At 36.5% G+C, this 19393-nt stretch overlaps 1 protein-coding gene across 2 annotated transcripts in view; it reads left to right on the plus strand.

Moving 5' to 3' along the window:
- The window catches only part of tbc1d22a (TBC1 domain family, member 22a), a 149468-nt gene that overhangs the window by 121582 nt on the left and 8493 nt on the right, over positions 1-19393 (plus strand). For both annotated transcript variants that reach the window (XM_038274533.1, XM_038274532.1), the window contains exon 13: positions 2717-2812. In XM_038274533.1, the coding sequence (XP_038130461.1) occupies positions 2717-2812 (96 nt within the window). The remainder of the gene's footprint in view (positions 1-2716; positions 2813-19393) is intronic.

Genomic DNA, 19393 nt, shown 5'->3' on the forward strand with positions numbered 1-19393 from the left:
AGCGCAGCTTAAGAATAATTTATGAAGAGATGTGTTTAATAAGAACATGAGTTTATCCTCCACACTTTTCTATGTGCATTTGCAGTACAACGGTTTTATTTATTGCTCCAGTTAGCCAGTTTAATGCAGGAAGAAAAAAAAAGCGACTCATCAGCTTATGATATGAGTGCGATGTAGCCAGTTTCACCACTAGAAAAGATCTGATTTTGATCTTGTTTGTCGTTCTTATCTTCTGGAAATATTACTCCTCAGCCTAACAAGTCTATTCTTGTTTGCCTTGCAAGGCAGTTTCTTCATGAAAAAGTTAAAAAGATAGCATCAAAAATGGAAAGAAACAAAAAAAAAGGATTTTGACAAGCTGTAAAAATGGAGACAGAAATTTTTCAGATTGCCATCAGTCTCAAGTAGGCAGCAACTGCCGTTTTTGGCAGAGATGAGGCTCCATCTTTTACATTAGACCTGATGTATTTTGGTATTTATTTAACTTACACAACATACTTTTAAATGCAACTAAAACATTGCTTTGAGAAACACTCCCTTGCTGAGATCTTCATCCTTTAGATGAGCATCCACTTCTAAGTGACTTGCATTCAACAGGCCTGTAATTACTCTCTCTCTGATGGGGCTCTGGAGTGGAATGAATAGAACAGGGAACATCTCATCCTTTGTCTTCCTTCCTCTTTAATTCCCCCGGCTCATTTCAGCGTCGGAGACAAAAAAAAAAAAAAAAGTAAGCCTGCGATTGGAACAAGGGCCTGAAATAAAAGGCGGCGCTATGGAAAGTGGATTTGTCTCTTCCTTTGTCTCCGTCACCCTGCAAATGTATATTTTTCAGTTGCTGACAGGAAAAAATGGGCTCCATTCTGCTTTTTCTCTTTGTCTGCCGTTTTATGTTTTGCTCTAAATACGTTGTGTACGTAAGCAGGAAATGTGATGAAAGGCTTGCACTGTTTTAGCAACACCAGGATGCCAAAATGATTTTCAGTCTTGCCTATAATAAAATGTTATATAAAGTATCACCTAAAATTACTACCATAATTTACTCATCCCCTTTATATTCTTCTCTATATTAACTCCAAACTGTGGAAAGCTTTTTTTTTTTTTTAAATGCTGCCGCCTCTACTCTGTTAATGAAACGGCTCTGACATTTACTTTAAAAATAATTTGGCAGGATATTTTTAAACAAACACGAGGCTTTGAACTTACACTCAAGTTTGCACCATTTTATGCAGAAAATATTAAGGATACCCAAAACTAAATTGAATAAAATCAATTTGGTAGTCAAATTAGGTTTAACTAAAAGGCTCACTGATTTAATATCAAAAGTTAATTATAATTTAACATTAGCATACGCTCAAATAAACATTCAACAGAATGAATAAACCTTAAAGGTAATTTTGTGTAGTTTTATCATTCTTCTGATTCTTACTGAGAATAAGTCAGGCAGTGAATTTAATGATCAAACTTTCTCACAGTAATTATGTTCAATCTACAAATAAATCTTTTTAACTTTTTAAAATCTGTTTTTATGTCGTTTGGCAGTACAGTTGTTCTATTTGAATTTAGCTGTTGAATATAATCCCTATAATATATAATATGTTGGCTGTAAACTTAGCTTACTAATGCAATTGTCTTTTTTTTTTTAAAGTTTCATCAGTTGTTTATTCCTAAGACTTTGATAAAACTATTTTGCATAATGACTTGCCATATATACATTAACATTTGGTCACACAGGTGGTCGGCTACATATTTATTTTAAAAACTTCTTAGCAAAGAAAGAGACTATTAAAGAAATGCAGGTGCATCTTATTAATTACAATATTATTAAAAATGTGATTTATTTTGGTAGTTCAGTTCACAAAATGGAGCACAATATACGCACGTGTTACACCCAGGTGGATGTTTTTTTACGCTTTTTTTTTCTGTTATGATGATTTTGATCTGATTTATTCTCCTTCCCATTGAGTAATCAACATTTAAAAACTAAATTTTTTTGTACTTACTGCTGGTCTGTGTCTTTTTGATATAATGAGTAGAGATTGTCAGGTGCAAGTTGCACCTAACTTGCAAAACTTGATGGCTACTGGTTCTTGGTAGTTCCTTACTTTGTATTGGGAACCAGTTTAGATAAGATTTCATTAAGTTTCTATATTAAAATATACATATTAAAGTGGTGAGGGGAAAAAATGAATCAAAAATCCATATTGATTGCTGCTACTTTAGATTAAAATTCCTCGGTAGCACAAATAAAAAGAAAAGTACAACTGTCCAATAACTGTTTTTCTGCAAGAGTTTAGGAAATTATCAAAAAACACTATTTTTAGATGTATGGACAAAATAAAACATTTACCCTTTCGAAAGAAAGGAAAGTGAATCATTTCAGTAAAAGTGAAAAAAGATTGGTAGCCCATTAAAATATTAAGCACACATTTATTGTTTGCTAAAACGTACAATAACTATTAATAACAAACAATAATAACAATAAAATAACAATTGCAGCTATTGCAAAAGCCAAAATAATTCTCTTGGTTTTTATAAGGACGACCACGTGTGGTTTTTAATGGTACTGTTGGAAGTCGCAAAACATTGCTAGTTTTACAGATTCAGTCATTAAACAATAGAAATATTTCCCTTTATATTCAAAAGTACATCTGGGTTTTTGTTGTTTCTTCAGATGTTATGTAATCCTAAATGTGTCATATTTCTGTGTTTCTAGGCTGAACCAGAAGGCTTCTCTCATTTTCACCTCTACGTGTGCGCTGCCTTCTTGGTACGGTGGAGGAAAGAGATTCTAGAGGAGCGGGATTTTCAGGTAACCTACTCTGAGGACCATTTAACGCACTTTGTCATGGAGTCGAGTAACTTTCAAGTAGCTTTCCATTTTCTGAATGCGCAACATATGGAGAAAGTAGATGCCAAACTCTCCTTCCTAGGTAAATGAAAATGAATTGTCCATATATGTTTTAATAACATTAGAGCAGACCGTAGATGATCATGCCCTACATCCTTCTTCATTAGCTCTACGGTCATTACCCACGCTGTTCAGAAGTTCTGAGTGCATTAGTAGATGACAGTAGCCAGCTGCCAGAAGGTGACTTTGGCTATTTAGCTCACTGCAAGAGACCTGGCTTCTTTGCTGTAGTGACCATCAAATCTACAAATGATCTGATATTATCAGCCTCAAACAGAATCACTTTTCAGATGTTCTCACATGACTTTTTGAACTTTTTGCTCTTTCATCAATTTTTTTAAATCAATTTTTTTTAGCAACGCCGCTCTATCTCTACTTTTAGATCCTTAGGGTGTTGCAGAAGAACTCACAAACACTTCCTTTTCTTTTATTTTTCTTTTTTTGCAAACCAGCAGAATTTGGAGTTTAATTGGGAAGTCGGTGGAGACTTGATCATAGTTTCTTTTTCTGTATTGATGAAAATCTAAAATGTTTGTCCTTAACTTTCTGAATCGGAACATCATAGAGCCTCGTTTTACTGCAGCAACAACTTTAATACTGATGGACTTTTTCTCTGCTATGTTTGCACAGCTAGAGACTGATATTATTTTGTGCTTATCGATCGTGTAAGGCCATTCAGCTGTAGGTTTAGCTCCATTTTTAAGGTCATCCTTTTGTTATTATGCAGTAATACTTTTTAAATCTCTATAATTGACATTCTACATGTCCAAAAAATGTTAGCTTCATCTGTCCAGAACACCCTCTTTTGCAAGGGATTGATTGTTTATGATTTTCCTTTGGTATTTTCTAACTAAAAACCGCCTTAAATCGGAAGGCAACCGGACTTTGGCTCAGTTTTAAAGACATTTCAACACCTGTGGAGAAGTCTCCAGAGCAAACTCTAGTTGGAGTGCTGATTTATTTGAGCATCAATGAGGTCCATCCTCCTGCACACATTCCAGGTCAGATGCTAATCAAATAGCCACCCTTTGTTTCTTCTTGTTTACTGTGCATGGACTCTGTGATTGGTCTTCCATGACTGAATTGTAAATGTTTTAAAGCTGAAGTTGCAACCCTCCCTCTCTCTTTACAAATATAGCTTCCTTGACGCTTCTTTGAAACCATCTATCCTCTCAGTCCCAAATCTTAACACTTTTGTCTTCAAAGGTGTGTCCTTTGGTCCTTGTCCTCTTTAGGTGTGGAAATGTCTTTAAAGAAATGAGCTAAAGTCCTGTTGCCTTCCAATTTAAACCCGTTTGTGGTTGTCATGACCCAGATGACTGCGAATTTACAACTCAGTCTTTGTGCTGAATTATTTTTTGGTATCAGAATAAGTGCTGTTTTTGAAAAAAGCTTTATAAACTTCTCTGTTTTGTATTTATAAAATAGAATAGGGAGGGGGGGTGCTCTTAACTTCGCAGTTTATATTTTTCATTCGTATTCAATGTCTAAATGCTTCCTTGTTATGTGGTGCTGGTTTCTGGTTAGGCGGCAGCTTTTCCAATGCAATTTCTGCTCCTTTAAGCTATCTCACATAGAGTTCACTCATCAATAGCCCCAACTTTCCACATTACTTTCCTTTTCTCTGCACTCTTTACCCTCTGCATCCGTTTAGGCTTCTGTTTCTTTTATTCACAGTACATACTAACATTTAAATAACCCTGCTACCTTGCAAGCACACAAGCAGGAATAAATGTAGCGATACTTTTCTCCTTCAGCTTCCTATAGATCTACTTACCGGCTGACTTGCCATGCAGACTACCAAGTGGTGTGCCAAGGGCAAATAATCCATCCTCATATAGATGAGACGGCAAAGATGAAGCATAGAGGGGGTTTAGGATCAGGTTGGCAATGGAAGCGAGAACAGATTAAACTAGGAAGCAGTGGAATAAAGAAAAGAATACATTTTGCATGTGCTTTTTTTCCATTAGTACATCCTGACGCTTTTTGCAAAAGACACAGTTACTGATATGCAGAGCATTGTTGAGGATAAACGATTTAAGACCAAAGCATCGACTATAGTTTTCCTATCCTTGAGAATTAAGAGCAGAACTGTTTTTTAGATCCTGTAAAACTTCATACTACGGTTATTGACATCTGTCCGTCCATCCATCCATAGTTTATTGCAGGATTTCTATATTTAAAATCTGACCACTGCAGAATGACCTTAAAGAATCTCAAAGTTTCTTATTCACTCTGAGAACTCTTTTAATTTAGTTTGTAAAATTATGTAGCCTTGACATTTAAACTTTCTTCGCCCTTTGAAATATTTGTCAGTAAATAAGAAAAACTCCCCAGAGAGTGTGTGTTACAGGTATGTTTTTAAATAGGCGAGTCAGATCCAGCTTTCATCAAGCGACAGTTTAGAATAAGTAAAGAACATAATGCATAAATTACTGTCTTCCACTCTACCCCATGTTACTAAAGACCCTCTGAAAATGGAACCTGAAATGTTAAAGCATGTCATAACAAGTCTTAAAAAAAACAACTTGCATTTTTCCACTAAAATACTTCAGAATGGAAATTGGATCTCTCCAACATTTCATGCTGGCTTTTATTTATTGAAATCACAGCAGAATCCTGGTATTTTCTTTGCTTGATTAAGAAATTGCTCTTAGCACTACAGAGGTCCATCACATCAGGGAATTACTGTAGCTCCTTTCATTGAAAACAGGGAGGGAAACTTATTGAAAAACAATCTATTCAAGCTGGGTAGGATTGGCTTCCATCTAAGACCTGTGTTTTAGTTGATAAAACATAATTCAATCGCTGCGTGAAACATTGCAGGCTTTCTGACTTTGGAAAATCCAAGAAATGTAAAAAGTCAGATCTTCAAATATTTAGACCTCTTTCATTTTTGTCATGCACAATTTAAAGCCGTTTGGACTTTTCAGCTTTTATAACTTGAAATAGGATTTAACCGGAGCTTTTTTTAAGGTAAAATCTTTTACAATTTATTGCCTATTACTTTCATTCTGTTCTCTCAATGTGTAATGAGTGCATTACTTACAGTTTTATGCTCAACTCTGTAATTTCTTTCTATTCTGTCTCAATGCATTCAGACATTTCATGTTATTTAAAGCTAATTTGAATCATTTAGTTCTGCAGACTTTCTGTGAGCTTTTATTTTTCTAGGTAATTTCAATCCAGTCTTTTTTTTTTTGTATTATTCTTTGCCTTGTTATTTTTTAAGCCATCTCTGACCTCTGAATTATTAAGGTCTTAGAAGACTTCTTCATGCTCTCAAATGATAAATATAGCATGTGCCATTCAGTCGTTACCAGCTGCCTGCCACTCCTATAGCTTGGTCCCATTATTTAGTTAAATCTGTCAAAAAACAAAGCTAACTGTTTATTAGGCATGAATGCTACTCTCAAAGGGTTGAATATTGACAGAGTACATAATATCAGATGAGATAAGATTAGAGTACAAACATCAGATGTTTTCTGAACTATTGCCAATAAACACACCTACAGACTCTTTATTTTTAATTGCGCTTACCAATATGCTGGAAGTGATAAAATATCGATCAAGACTTTATGAGCAGCAACCTTTTTCTCATTAACACCTTGTAAAAACATAAATAGCCTGAAGTTAAACTTATGTTGTATTAATATGTAGGTGTTTACAGGATGTTCTGCAAAAAACAAGTTACTGACATCTTTAAAATTGATAATGAAGCAAAACCAGGCTTTTATGTGTTAATGGGAAAAATGTGTTTGAATTATCCTGAAACAGGCAGTTTTTTTATCATTTAGAAACTACAGTTGGGAGTCTGTTTTAAGAAATACAGATTTTAGTGTCATTTATTTCACTTTTTGCGTCAGATTATCCACCAAAAATATAAAGGCTTTGAAAAATACAAAGCCAATAGGTTTTAGCAGAGGCCAACTTTTAAGGTGTCGGGATAGACAGCAGAAGACTTATAGATGTTTGACGTTTATAGGTCCACTAGTCTGAAACTGGAGATTGAAATACAATTTATATGAAATATTCCTCAAAAAGTCATGGAATTTGAGGCTAAAATAATTATTGTAATCCCTTTGTATGTGTGATTCAAGCTAGGAAATACACTTGATTCAATTTAGAAAATTGAAAGGTACAATAATTCATTGGCAACCCAGTAAAGTAAGTTGGAAAAAATGCTTTGGATTAATAATTTGTCGGACTCAAAGAGTATTTCTCAGGAACTTCCAACCTTTATTTGATTTATAAGTTGTTTTAAGATAAATCACCATTACCACACCTACTGTCACTCCTGAGATTACCCATTTCTAGTTTTTTGTTGGGGTCTAGCCGACTCTTTTTCATGTATTGAATCCTTTAAAGCCAACTAGTTTCTGAAGTCTGTTATGTTTAAAAAAACCCCACAGCATCATAGCTCTTTCACCATATTTCAGAGCGTGCATTAGGGTACCTTCCTACTTGTTGATCCTTTGCCTATCACCCAAACTGTTGTTACTCTTTGTAGCTGATTGCTTAGCCTCCGTTTCATTCAAATATAACCAAGGCTTCCATCAAAAATCCCTTAGAAATATTCACAAATTACGAAATGGGCTTTTCTCTTGGCGTGCCAACTCACAAATTCTGGTTAGGATATCGATGGCATCTGGTTGTTATGGCGACTTGTAAACCCCAAGGTACCACTCTGGATTTCAGGCCTCTAACTATGAGCTTTTCAGATATTTAACGTCCCTTAATCTCCTCCTCCACTGTTGGTGTAGAAGACAGGATAAATAAGGGCTCCCCAGCAGTCTAGTGGCCACTTTAGCCCTTTGAGGGAATCATTTAGGCAAGACACTAGCAGATTGTTTTATAATTATGTGGAAACCAAAACACTGTTATGACTCTGCTTCCTCTCCAATTGAAATCTTCAGTGAATCAGTCAGACAATATTATAGCGCACTAAGGGACTGAGCCAAATGTCTTCCTGACATTTTCTCTTGGCTAGACCATTGTTATTAGTTCTCATTGTCTGTCCATTTCTGTCTTCATTGCTAAGGTTGATGATTTTCACATGAGTATAGGGCAAATGTAAACAAATGTGTTCTTATCAGGATGGGCTTCTTTCTCCCTGCTTTTGTGGTTTCATTTCGGGAGATTTTATCCTCTGAGCTAGAGAGCCTCTTGTTAAATATCAGCCCACTGTCGTCTTAAAGGTCTGTTAAGTAACCATCATCTCTACCCAGCCATCCTCTCCAACCAAACTCAGTTTTTCTGCCTGGATTCATCACTGTTGGGGATTCTTTACTGCTCTCATTGTCTGCTTTCTGTGATTTTCGCTGTTGTTTTCCTGTCGTTTTTGCTCTCATGTTAACAGCTTGAGAAAAACGCGTCGAATGAAAATCCGAAAAGGGGAAAAGTTGGGCAGATTGCACCCTTCTTTACCGTCTCATTCCAGAACATGCATGCACTCAAACAGCCGCTTCTGGCTGTATAATAAAAGCTTTCAACCAGCTCCATCAATCTGCTAATTATCGCACCGAACTCCAATTTGCCTGAGCCTTGAGGGAAGCTTGAAGTAGCTAGTTAGCACAGCGCCACATTAACAGCTTGTTCCATTTCATAGCCGTGGATTATTGTTTTTGGGCAATCTAAGCGTTGATGGGAGGAGGGGGGACTGTCATGTTGTTGGGATACATTGCCAAAACGTATTGGTCAACAATCTTTTGCTTCAATTTTATGTTGCTTTTTAATTATCGAGACTTTACGGAGCTAAGAAATCAAGGACATTTTTAAATGAAAAATCCAAATTTGAGAATTAAAGAAAACTATTTTTTCCTCTGAGATTTTTGTGTTGAATAGACGGAGTGTTCTAAAGTTTCTAAGGCAGTCTAGTGTTTTCCCTCAGCCAAAAAAATGAGTTTATTGACTCTAGTTAAAAGAAGAAGTGTTGAGTGAGGTGCTTGAGTGTATGACAAACTGCTGGTGAGTTACATTCTGTGGGTCCTAAGAGGATGCACGAATGATTGATTCACTGTAACAGTTTTAATTAAAAAAATGCATCCAGAAAGCAATTTAAAAGGATAATTCATGCATTGTTATCAAACACAGTAAGGAAAGTGGCTGTGAATCTCCCCTCCTGGTTGTGGGATTGGATTTGTTAAGCTGCAGAATGAAAAGCGGGGACAGGGTAGGGGTGGGGTATGCCGCTCCCCAAAGCAATCTGCATTTCTCCGTTCCACCTCAGCTAGCACACTGTGGGTAACTTTGTGGCCTGCACCACACGGATAAGTTAGCATATTTTCATGCATTTTCCCCGCTACTCAGCCAGATTTGTAACAACGCAACATCATAAACATGGACTTAAACAGTTCCCTCTCCTCACAGCATACTTTCAGCCTCACAAACAGTCAGTACAACTGTAGGCTTGCAGAGACTGATGCAATCTTAGGTTTTTTTTTTTTAGGCGTTTGGGTAGAAAAGGACAGTCAGAACTATTCCTATTTTTCTTCATAACCTGTAGAGGCAAGCAGTTTACTAAATAAATTAATAAATTAAATGGGTTTAAAGAACGATATACCCTCCTGTTTTTCGGCCATGAAATAGCAGCAATGCAAACTCGTAAAATAAACATACTACTGCTGCTTTTGGTGCTTCTCATGTCTTCAGAACACCTCTATTCAGTGCACCATAGTTTCTTAATGTTAATGCTATAAATAACACTCCTCTAATAATAGGCAAGTAATGTTGGTGATTAAACATTTGATTTCCTTTACTGTGAAACCTCTAATAAAATCCGCTATTAATTATCAGTGACGTCATCCATGGATACATTTGCCTTTAATAATGTTTAATCTGATTATAGTCAACTTAAACTCTGATACTCAAATTTGCATTTAGTGAAGTCAGCCCATATTGATTGTGTGGCACACAATAAATCTGAACCCTGGGGTTACAGTAAGTTTATAATATATTTGGCATTTAGCTCTATTTAATCTAATACCCCTAAAAACAAAAGCCCGAAATGGGAAGTCAATAAGTTCAGATGTTTTATATTGACTCACGATGACTCATTTAATTGTACCAATTGTTACTGTTTAATAGTTTCCTGTGACTCTGATTGTCCTAAAGTTCAGTTTTTATGAAAACACAATTGATTCGTGCTTCACACAATAAATAGGACCCTTCTGATAATAAGAAGCTAAATAGTGTTTGATAAATATTGACCCTCATTTACATTGCTGCTTATAAGACAATATTATACCGTACTAACTCTTTGTGTATTGAATTCGTTACCCACTGGTATGTGCAACTTACACGATCAATACAGGTATGTGAGTGATCAGATTAGAAGAGGGTAATGGACAAAATTCTGGTGGCATATGATGTTAAATTTTTAAGTTTTTTTTTTTTGCTATTTTAGGGCTGATGTTTCCGCCTTTTGAGAATTTTTTTGGATTGGGCCGAGTTTCAGCTCCATTTTGCGATTAGCCTCTCACGATCACCTCCCAATTTGGAATCATACAGTCAGATGAAAATCAAAGAAAAAAAAAGAAATTAATGCTGCCCTCGTGAACCTTGCACACTGCACATATGCAAACAAGTGATTTCTTCTGCAGAAACTATCTTTACTGTGTGTTTTGTGGACATACAGCAGGGTTACCACGGAGTCTTAAAAAGTTTTACATTTAAACATTTAACCCAAGTTCTTAAAAAAGTCTTAAAGTATGAAATTTGGTGTCATACTTTCAACCAGGGTATTATAAGCCTAGCGAACCACCAGGCTAAGTGTTGGGTTATTTATTAGAAATGTTTCATTTGAGATTGACATAAGGCATTGACAAAACCTCCCGGTCTAGATATTAGCAGGGCAGTAACACAAAGCTCTGTGCAATCCACTTCGATTGGTGCAGGACCATTCACGCAGCAAAGCTAAGGACGTTCAGACCAACATTAATGTTGGCGTACTATCGCGGGCACGGCATCATTCAGTTTCCGAGAAGAGGAAACAAAGTCAAGAAAGAAAATGGAGGAGAAAAGGGCTGAGATTGAACTAATGGTAAAAAGAGACCTTTGGCTCTGGTGCAAGCCAACAGAGTTGACAAATACTCCAGGATAGATATGAAACATCTTTAAAATAAAATTGTGAAAGTTCGGTTGCCCTCCAATTTAATTGACAAGGAGATTTTGGTGATGGGAGAAGAGCTGACTCTTAGATACTTTGTCATTTTCTTATACACACATCAACACAGTTCAATGTGTAGTTAGCAATTCAAATTTAGTCTGATTTAAATAAATACATTTTCTTCCACTCCAAGAATGCTTTTTTTCCCACATATGCCCGTGAATTGGGTATTCAGTTTTGTTCTCTGGTCTTAAAAAGTCTTCGATTAAACTTTGAAATCTGTAAGGACAGATATCGTGGGCTGTGAACTCTTAAACCCTGTAGTTTATTCATACAGTTTGAGCTGTAGCTAAATACAACCATTGAATGTATCATACTGTGGATTCTCGCCTTGAGAGGAGGTAGAAAAATGTTTGCAGAGCAAGTTCTGACATAGCAAATATGTACCACGGGTGACAACTCTAGTTGACATGATACAACAATTACAACCTTACAGATAGCAACACATTCTTAAAAAACACATGCTCACTGATATAAGAACCATATTTGACAATCATGGCATTAAATACAAGTAGGGAACTACCAGTAAGACGGTTAGTTACCTTGTGAACAGCTACTTCTTTATTTGTATTAAACATTTGAAGAAGGTTGTTACCAGTGATAAGTGTTCAAATTTTTAAGCCTATACATAATGATAGAGATAAATCGCAGTTTAGTCTTGTGTAACTACTTCCTTTTATATCTCTTAGGCTCCTCAAAGCTGCTTTTAAAAGCGGCTGTTACCCTTAATGTGTGGCCAAGCACTTACCTGACTACATGGCTATTAGTCCTATATAAGTGACTAAATGTTCTAGACGGTTGTTGCGAGGGAAGAAAAATCAGAAGGGGAAGAGTGAAAGACAGAAAAAAAGATTTGCTTGCACTTCAATTAATGGTGTGTGAAAAACGGTGGCCCTCTGTAAATGTCAGCGGGTGTCCTTGTATCAGTTGTCGGTAGAAAATGTCTATGGATAGGCAGCCTTGGAGGAGGAAAAGAAAAAACGAGTAGCAGTTGGGGAAATAATTTTTAACATTTCCGTGTCAGATTTAGATGTTGCTTCATTTTAGAAAAGGCTTTCTATCAGTTAAAAAAGGTTTTACTGAAGTAAAGCAAAATGTCCAATTATTGAGAGTAAAAGAGGAGTTAAGAAAGCAACATTAGTAATAAATATAAAAAGAAAAATGCCAGAGGTTTTTTAATAAGAAATTCTAATATCAGTATCTGAAAACTGTCAGAAGATGCTTTCAGTAAAATGGGGATTTATTTCTGATCATTTGAAACCTCCTTTACCCACAAATATATCTGCTTCTTATAAACTCTAAACTCTTATCTGTTATTCCTGTAGACAAGACATTTTTATCAATGATGCCTGATATACATTAAGCCTTTTTTCAGTCAAAGAAGAATGTATATTTGGTACATTTATTGCTGCATATAAGCTGCATAAAAGCCTCTGATAAAGGTTTTGTGGAGGATTATTTGCAAATTTTTTAAAAGACCGTCCTTTCCACTTAAAAAAAAAAAATGCACATGCACAACTGTACCCGCTCCCGAGAGGGAACGCCCATTACACGAGTGTAAGAGCATGCACAAGGCCATTTATCCTCATGCACGCTCTTTTTAAAAGTTGCTGTTCCATAGTTCATACAAGCTTACTGTGCCTGAGCGTCTGCCCTAACCTCTAAATCCCTCAATCACTATATAGAGCAGGGACTATATAGTGGACTTAATAGCGAACTCAGTTATCTGACCGTTAGAACAGATGATCACAATTTTTTGCTTCCTGTTGTTCACATAGCTTCTCTACCTGCACCATCTTTGTTATTGTTCGCAGCTGTTGGGTAGTGACAGCAAATCCCATAATGTTTTACGAGGAGAGCTCTCTGTGCAAAGCATTCCAGGATATATCTGGCCATTTTCAAAGAACCGTGGTGAAAAAGGTGAACTTGAATGACTGGTTGACACCGTAGCTCACCACATATATACGCCTGAAAGTGCACATGCACAGAAAAAGATAGCTAACTGGAGATGAGCACGTAGGACGGCCTTACGTAAACATATCATCAGAATGGTTGACAATTAGGAGGACCACTTATTTAGATGATCCTCCCGGAAATAAACGATTGTCCTCTATACCTTTAAGATAATCTCTCTAAGATATCCCCTAAATAAACTTGGTCACTCTTGTTTTCCTGCAGGACTCTTAATATGAACACTGAAATGTGACAGAGACCACCCCCAGTAAACAACTCTTGATAATTAGCCCGCTGACTGATTGGTGCAACCAGATGTGCCGCTGGAGTGATCTAATAAGAGGAGATAATAGAAAAATGAAAGAGAAACAAAAAAACGCAATATTCTGCAAGTAATGATTTCCTCCTTCTACCCGTCTTTTTCAGTTAGTGACAACTTTTGTTCAGATCTCTTTCTAACGAGCTCTTTGGCTGAAAACTAAAGATCTAATGTGGTTGAATAAAAGCTTTCTCCATAGAAGTGGTTGCCAAAATGCAATGGCATGTGACCGCAAACGCCTAACTGCAGTGGTTGCCAGAGTTTGAATCTGAAACAGGGGGCTGAAATGCAAGGTTAGTTTCACAGTTTTTGTTCCCAATGCCATCAGTAATTATACTGTGGGTTAAAAGGATTCAAAATGAATGTTTGTGCTTAAAAACACAAGTAGCCAACTATTAGCTTTTTGATTTAACTGGTGCTCATGCACGAGTTTGCAAGCTTAGGAGATAAGCTCGAGGCCTGGGTAGCCTTATCTCTGGCTCAAGTTTGTTTTCCAGACACAAATATCTGCAAAGAAGCAGTGAGTATTATGGCTTTTCTTTTATTCTAAGATAACAGAATAACAGAGGCTCTCCTGTCAGCTCATAAGCCAGCTGCATGCCCTTCTGGTTTTTCTTGACTCGGTTAAGATTCTAAAATGCCAAATAAACAGCAATATCGACTCACATGTATGGAATAAAGAGACTTTAGGGGCAGCAATGGCGGAAAAAAGATGAGATTTCTTTCTCAGAGTGAAAAACAGAAATGTTTTGACGAATGAGCCGGGTCATGAGCCAAGACGTAAATATTGAATCTCACACCCAGAACACTCTTTCAAGCGGTCAAAGACAGCTGAGCCAATTGTGCTTCAGGAGTTTTTAGTATTCTTGAACTTGTGATTAGAGGAAGCCTTAATCTTTCTGAACTCACTGATGGTTTTAAGTTTTTATGTTTCCTTTGTGAATTGCAAAAGTTAAAAGGGCTTCTGCATGTTAAGGTGCTTTTAAAAGCAGTTCCTATATCCAGTTTCCATTGCGGGCTGTCGGAAACCTTAGTTATGCATCAGGTATGAATTTGCAGTAGATGGATTTGTACAGTTTACTCATGCTTGAATCAGTGTGGGCAGACTCGAAAGATTCTCAGCCAGCGATGGTGGATGGATGTAGGCAAGGGGGCAGATATCGACTGCTGGTGAACTTTGAAGATTCACAAGCTGAAACGTAAAACTATTCAAGCAAGGTGTGAAGCTACTGTAGATGCTCCAGTAATCCAAGGGCTCGCTCACACACACACATTAAAGCTTTAGCCTTTTTTAAAAGGTTATAAACTTATTAAGCTGGCGTTGAATGAAGCAGAACAGCTGCAAAGTTCTTGTCTGCTGGCTGGAACTATAAAAATAAACAACTTAAAAATATGCTTTTTTTTTTTTTTTACTTATTAGATACATATAATAAAATCTTGGTAAGACCATGGAGGATTCTACACCCACATATCGTTTTAATGTATGCTAAAAGCTTTTAACTAATTTTGAACAACCAGTCTCTTATGCATTTATTTAATGGATTAAATTATGCATTCCTTTAATCCACCCTCCTGTAGTATTTGAATAGCCAGGCTTCCGCCTACACGCTAGGATTCTGTTCCAATGCTGTTTTAAAATCCATTCATAATGAATCAGTAATAAAAACACTGCCTTTCAACATTAGATTCATGTTGTTAGATCAACCCTGTCCATCTTCTCTGTCCCAGCTGAAGAAACGCTTCCCATGGCCCCATGCTGCCACTACCATGTTTCACCATTGTGTTTAAAATGTTCTTTTTTTATTTTTTTGGTGTATAATGGTTTATATCTAGACCAGAAATATGATTTTTGGGTTGAGGGAAACCTTTAAACCTTTAAGATTCTCACATTTTTAGTTGATGAAGTCTTATTTTTTAGATTTTATTAGTATAATCTACACCACTTTGTATTGTTTACAAAAAAAAAGCAATAAGATAGAATTTCTACTGTTGCAAAATACCGTAGTGATAGTGATACAGATTTTTAAACATTTAAGTTTCCACTCGTTTTATTAATTAGATTCTTACATGTATAGAGTTTTTTTATACATAATTTTCATTTGCACATCAGCACCTCACCTTGATTACCCTCCTTTGCTTGAGAACAAGTCCAAATGATTCACAGGTCCTACAATAGCTCATAAACCCATTTTGTTCATTAAGGTAACAAAAGATTGCCCCATTTCATTTCATTAGCTCGGCTGCAAAATTACATCATCCGCTGAGACTATGTCCCTTCTGCTGTATAATAATCAAAGCTTTTTCACCCACCAACCTTTCTGCAAGGCAACTTGGCTATGCCATGCATTGTCAGCTGTTACCTCCGTGTGCTCCTGTGCCATACTCCTGCATTAGTACCCAGTGTTTTTTTGCCAGAGTGCCCATTTTGTGTAATTATATGAACTACAGCAAGCTAATGGCCCCAACAGAGCAGTGTCTGGGCCCATTACACCCTGGGGCGCTGCAAAACACCATTACCACCAACAGCCTCAGCAGCCTGGAGTGTTTGTGCACAATCAGGTGCCAGTTTGTGTGTTTCTGAAGCTCTATGTGTTTTCATGTAAATGTGTTGGTTGCAGGAGGTCGACGGTGGATTGATGCATGTCACAGAAATTCAACGGTTACAGCAGACAGTTGCCATTTTTAGAAAACCAGCGTGTGCCCTGTTGATATGGGCTTTGCACCTGTCATCTTTCAGCCATTAATTTCTCCAGGGGCTTTAGCAGCTCGCTGCTGGAAGCTGTGGTGACACAGCAGAAACAATACCAAGACACTTTGCACAACTTATAGCACTGAGGATTATCTTAGTCTGACAGTAAAAAGACAATTCAGTTTACTTAGAAAGTGTCCTCGTGGTCTGTTTTTATATAAACACTCGTGTTATTTATTTTAACAACTGGATTCAGCGAATGCCGAAGTCCTCCAATCTAAAAGGTTTCTACAGAGTCAGAACTAGCATGGACATAGACTTTTAGAGTAGTTTTAATCGGAATGAAAGAAAATAGGGTTTATTCTATCTATTCTATCTTTCTGCATTGTTATCCTTAAACCCTTGAAACATTCTTTCTATCAGTATTTCTCTCGGTATTTTAGCCTTTCTCTAAGTAATTCATTCTTTCCATCAGTCTTTCAATATTTCAGTCTTTCTTTCAGCATATCTCTCAGTACTTCAGTCTTTCTTTCAGCATTTCTCTCAGTAATTTAGTCTTTCCTTCAGTCTTTCTCTCAATATTTCAGTCTTTCTTTCGATCTTTCAGGATTTCAGTCTTTCCTCATTCTTTCCCTCAGTATTTCAGACTTTCCTTCAGTATTTATCTCAGTATTTCAGTCTTTCAGTAATTCAGTCTATCCTTCAGTCTTTCTCACATTATTTCAGTCTTTCTCAGTATTTCAGTCTCTCTTTCACTCTTTCAGTATTTCAGTCTTTCTATCAGTATTTCAGTCTTTCCGTAATTCAGTCTATCCTTCAGTCTTTCTCACATTATTTCAGTCTTTCTATCAGTATTTCAGTCTTTCCGTAATTCAGTCTATCCTTCAGTCTTTCTCACATTATTTCAGTCTTTCTTTCAATCTTTCAGTATTTGTCTTTCTTTCCGTTTTTCTCTTTCTTTCAGTCTGTCTGTAGGTCAGTCTGATTTTCATTCAGTCTTTCTGTCTTTCAGTATTTCTGTCTCTCCTGCCTTTCTTCCTTTCCCTTCTCCACCTCAGTCTTGTGTTCTGTATGATGTTCTTCCATCCATTATTATAGTTCTTACTCTTATCTTTTCTTCACCTTTTCTCTGTATTCTTCCTGCCTTCTCACATTTCTTTTGGATCCTTCTTTACATTTTCTGTACCAACTGTTTTCCATTCTTCTCCATGAATCTCCATCTTCAATCCTGCTTTCTCTCCGTATCCTTCCTTTTTGCGCCTCCTCTCTTCCATTTATACTCCCCTTCCCACCTTGTTCTTCCTTTCCTTATATCTGTACTACGTCCCTTCTCTCCTTTCTACTTAGTTAGTTTCTCCCTAATTTCCCTTTAATTTTGTTCTACTTCCCTTTCTCCCTTCTCTTATTTCTTTTTCCATACTTCCTTTTGTCCTTATTCCCACTGGTCATTCCTTCCTTCCTTCTTCCCTAAAGACTGAGCTTTCAGAGCCAATACCAACCCAATACATAGACACTGTAGTTCCTCCAAACCCAAATCTCTCAAATCCAGCAGACGTTTTTGGCTGATTATATTGAAAGCATTTTAGCTCCTATTCACTGATCCATTCTAAATCAAATATCTTTTATGAAGAGATGCCAGCTCACCCCTGACAGATGCAGGTCAAAACAGTTACTATCAACACAGTGAGTACATTTCATCTCACAGTGGCCTTACTCTCTGCTTAACCATCATGTTATTTCATTTTATAAAAAAGAAAAAGAACCTCAGCACTAGCTCTATTAATGATCTGCTTTCCCCTCCATATCAATAGCTATTTACAAGTTTAAGCCTTGCCAAGCACGTAAGATGGAGAGCTAATTGCCTCCCTTTTTTTTCCTGTGGAGTACTGTATACTGTGATGATGAATCATTGTCTTTGTTGGTGTTTTGTTGGATAAATGGATATTAATGCCTGAATACCCACAAGCACCCACACATGCAGTAAAAACAGACAAATGGCTCAATTTTGGTGTCGCTCCTGTGCTTCCAATTTGCACTAAACTCTCCTTTTCTAATTCCTTCCTTAAACCTGGGATATGACAAGTATGCATACTGAACATATCTATACATTAAGCAGCACTGAACCTTTAATATTCTTTTTTTTTGTTTTGTTGTACCTCATGGAACCCCATGTTCATTCACAGTAGCACTCTTAGCCTCTCCGTATCGACCAGCACCACCTGTGTGAAGTGGAGCAAATGAGTCAATCCCCCCCACTGACAGCAAAATTTATGCAATTAAACCACATTAAAGTCGTTAGCCCGACAGACGTGAGAGCCAGCAGATGGTTACGATGCAGAAATCTGCTCCTGATGAAGCTCCTCTGTCATTGTGTGCTTGTGTTGAGGAGCCTCCCAGAGGTGCACTACCGTGCTTTTCCTGTATGCTTTTCTGGCTGTAGGGCTCAAAATAACACTCATACAGTAATGCTTTGTGGCTAGTTAAAGAACAATAGGCTTTAACATCACTGCAAAAGTAACCTAGACTTATTCTGATATCTATACCTTTAATTTAATACACACAATATAGAAAATGCAGTGGTTTTATGATTAATACATCTTTTAAAAAGTGAAAGAAATTTCTGTTGCCCCAAATAGATTTTATTACCTCATTTGAAAATTTAAGATGCACCATTTCTGATTCCCCAACATAATTGATGGCCTATCTGTGCACAGAACAAAATAAACTTTAGATGAGGCCCTTCTCATAGCGTTCTGTTCCTAGTAGAAATAAATTCCAGTTAACCATTTTAAGACATAATAAATCCTTTCCCATACTATTTTTTCCCCTTTTCCTACCCCTTGCTGCAGGATATGTCCAAAACTTGTTTTAAGATGCATATCTTAATTTTGGTCTATACCATATGATTATAGTATGAAATTACCAGAAAAAAAGCCTAAGAAAGATGTTAAAGAATGCCAACAACAGAGTCCTCTACAAACTTATTAAAAATATTCTGAAAAATTTACAAATTTACAAATTACATTATATTACAGAATGTCATTCAGGGACAAATACTGTAATATAAACTTTAATGTTTATTGAAATATTAGAAATTGAATATATCTGTTATTGAATCTATGTTGCGATTTCTACTAATATTGAATTATTGTACATCTCTAGCCTCATACTTTCATATTTTTTACATTTTTACCCTCAGAGCAGGTTTTAGATGTGATTCTTCTGTAAAAAAGAAAAGGTGACAGAGATACCAAAAATGTCCATCTTTTGAAGGCAGTTTTAGTTGTGTAATATGAATATATTTTAATATATATCTCATAAAATTTACATTTATGAATGTATTACTTTTTGACA

The sequence above is a fragment of the Cyprinodon tularosa genome, unplaced genomic scaffold, assembly GCF_016077235.1.
Source record: "Cyprinodon tularosa strain WSP-4 unplaced genomic scaffold, ASM1607723v1 ctg92, whole genome shotgun sequence".
In the NCBI taxonomy this organism is placed as follows: Eukaryota; Metazoa; Chordata; class Actinopteri; order Cyprinodontiformes; family Cyprinodontidae; genus Cyprinodon; species Cyprinodon tularosa.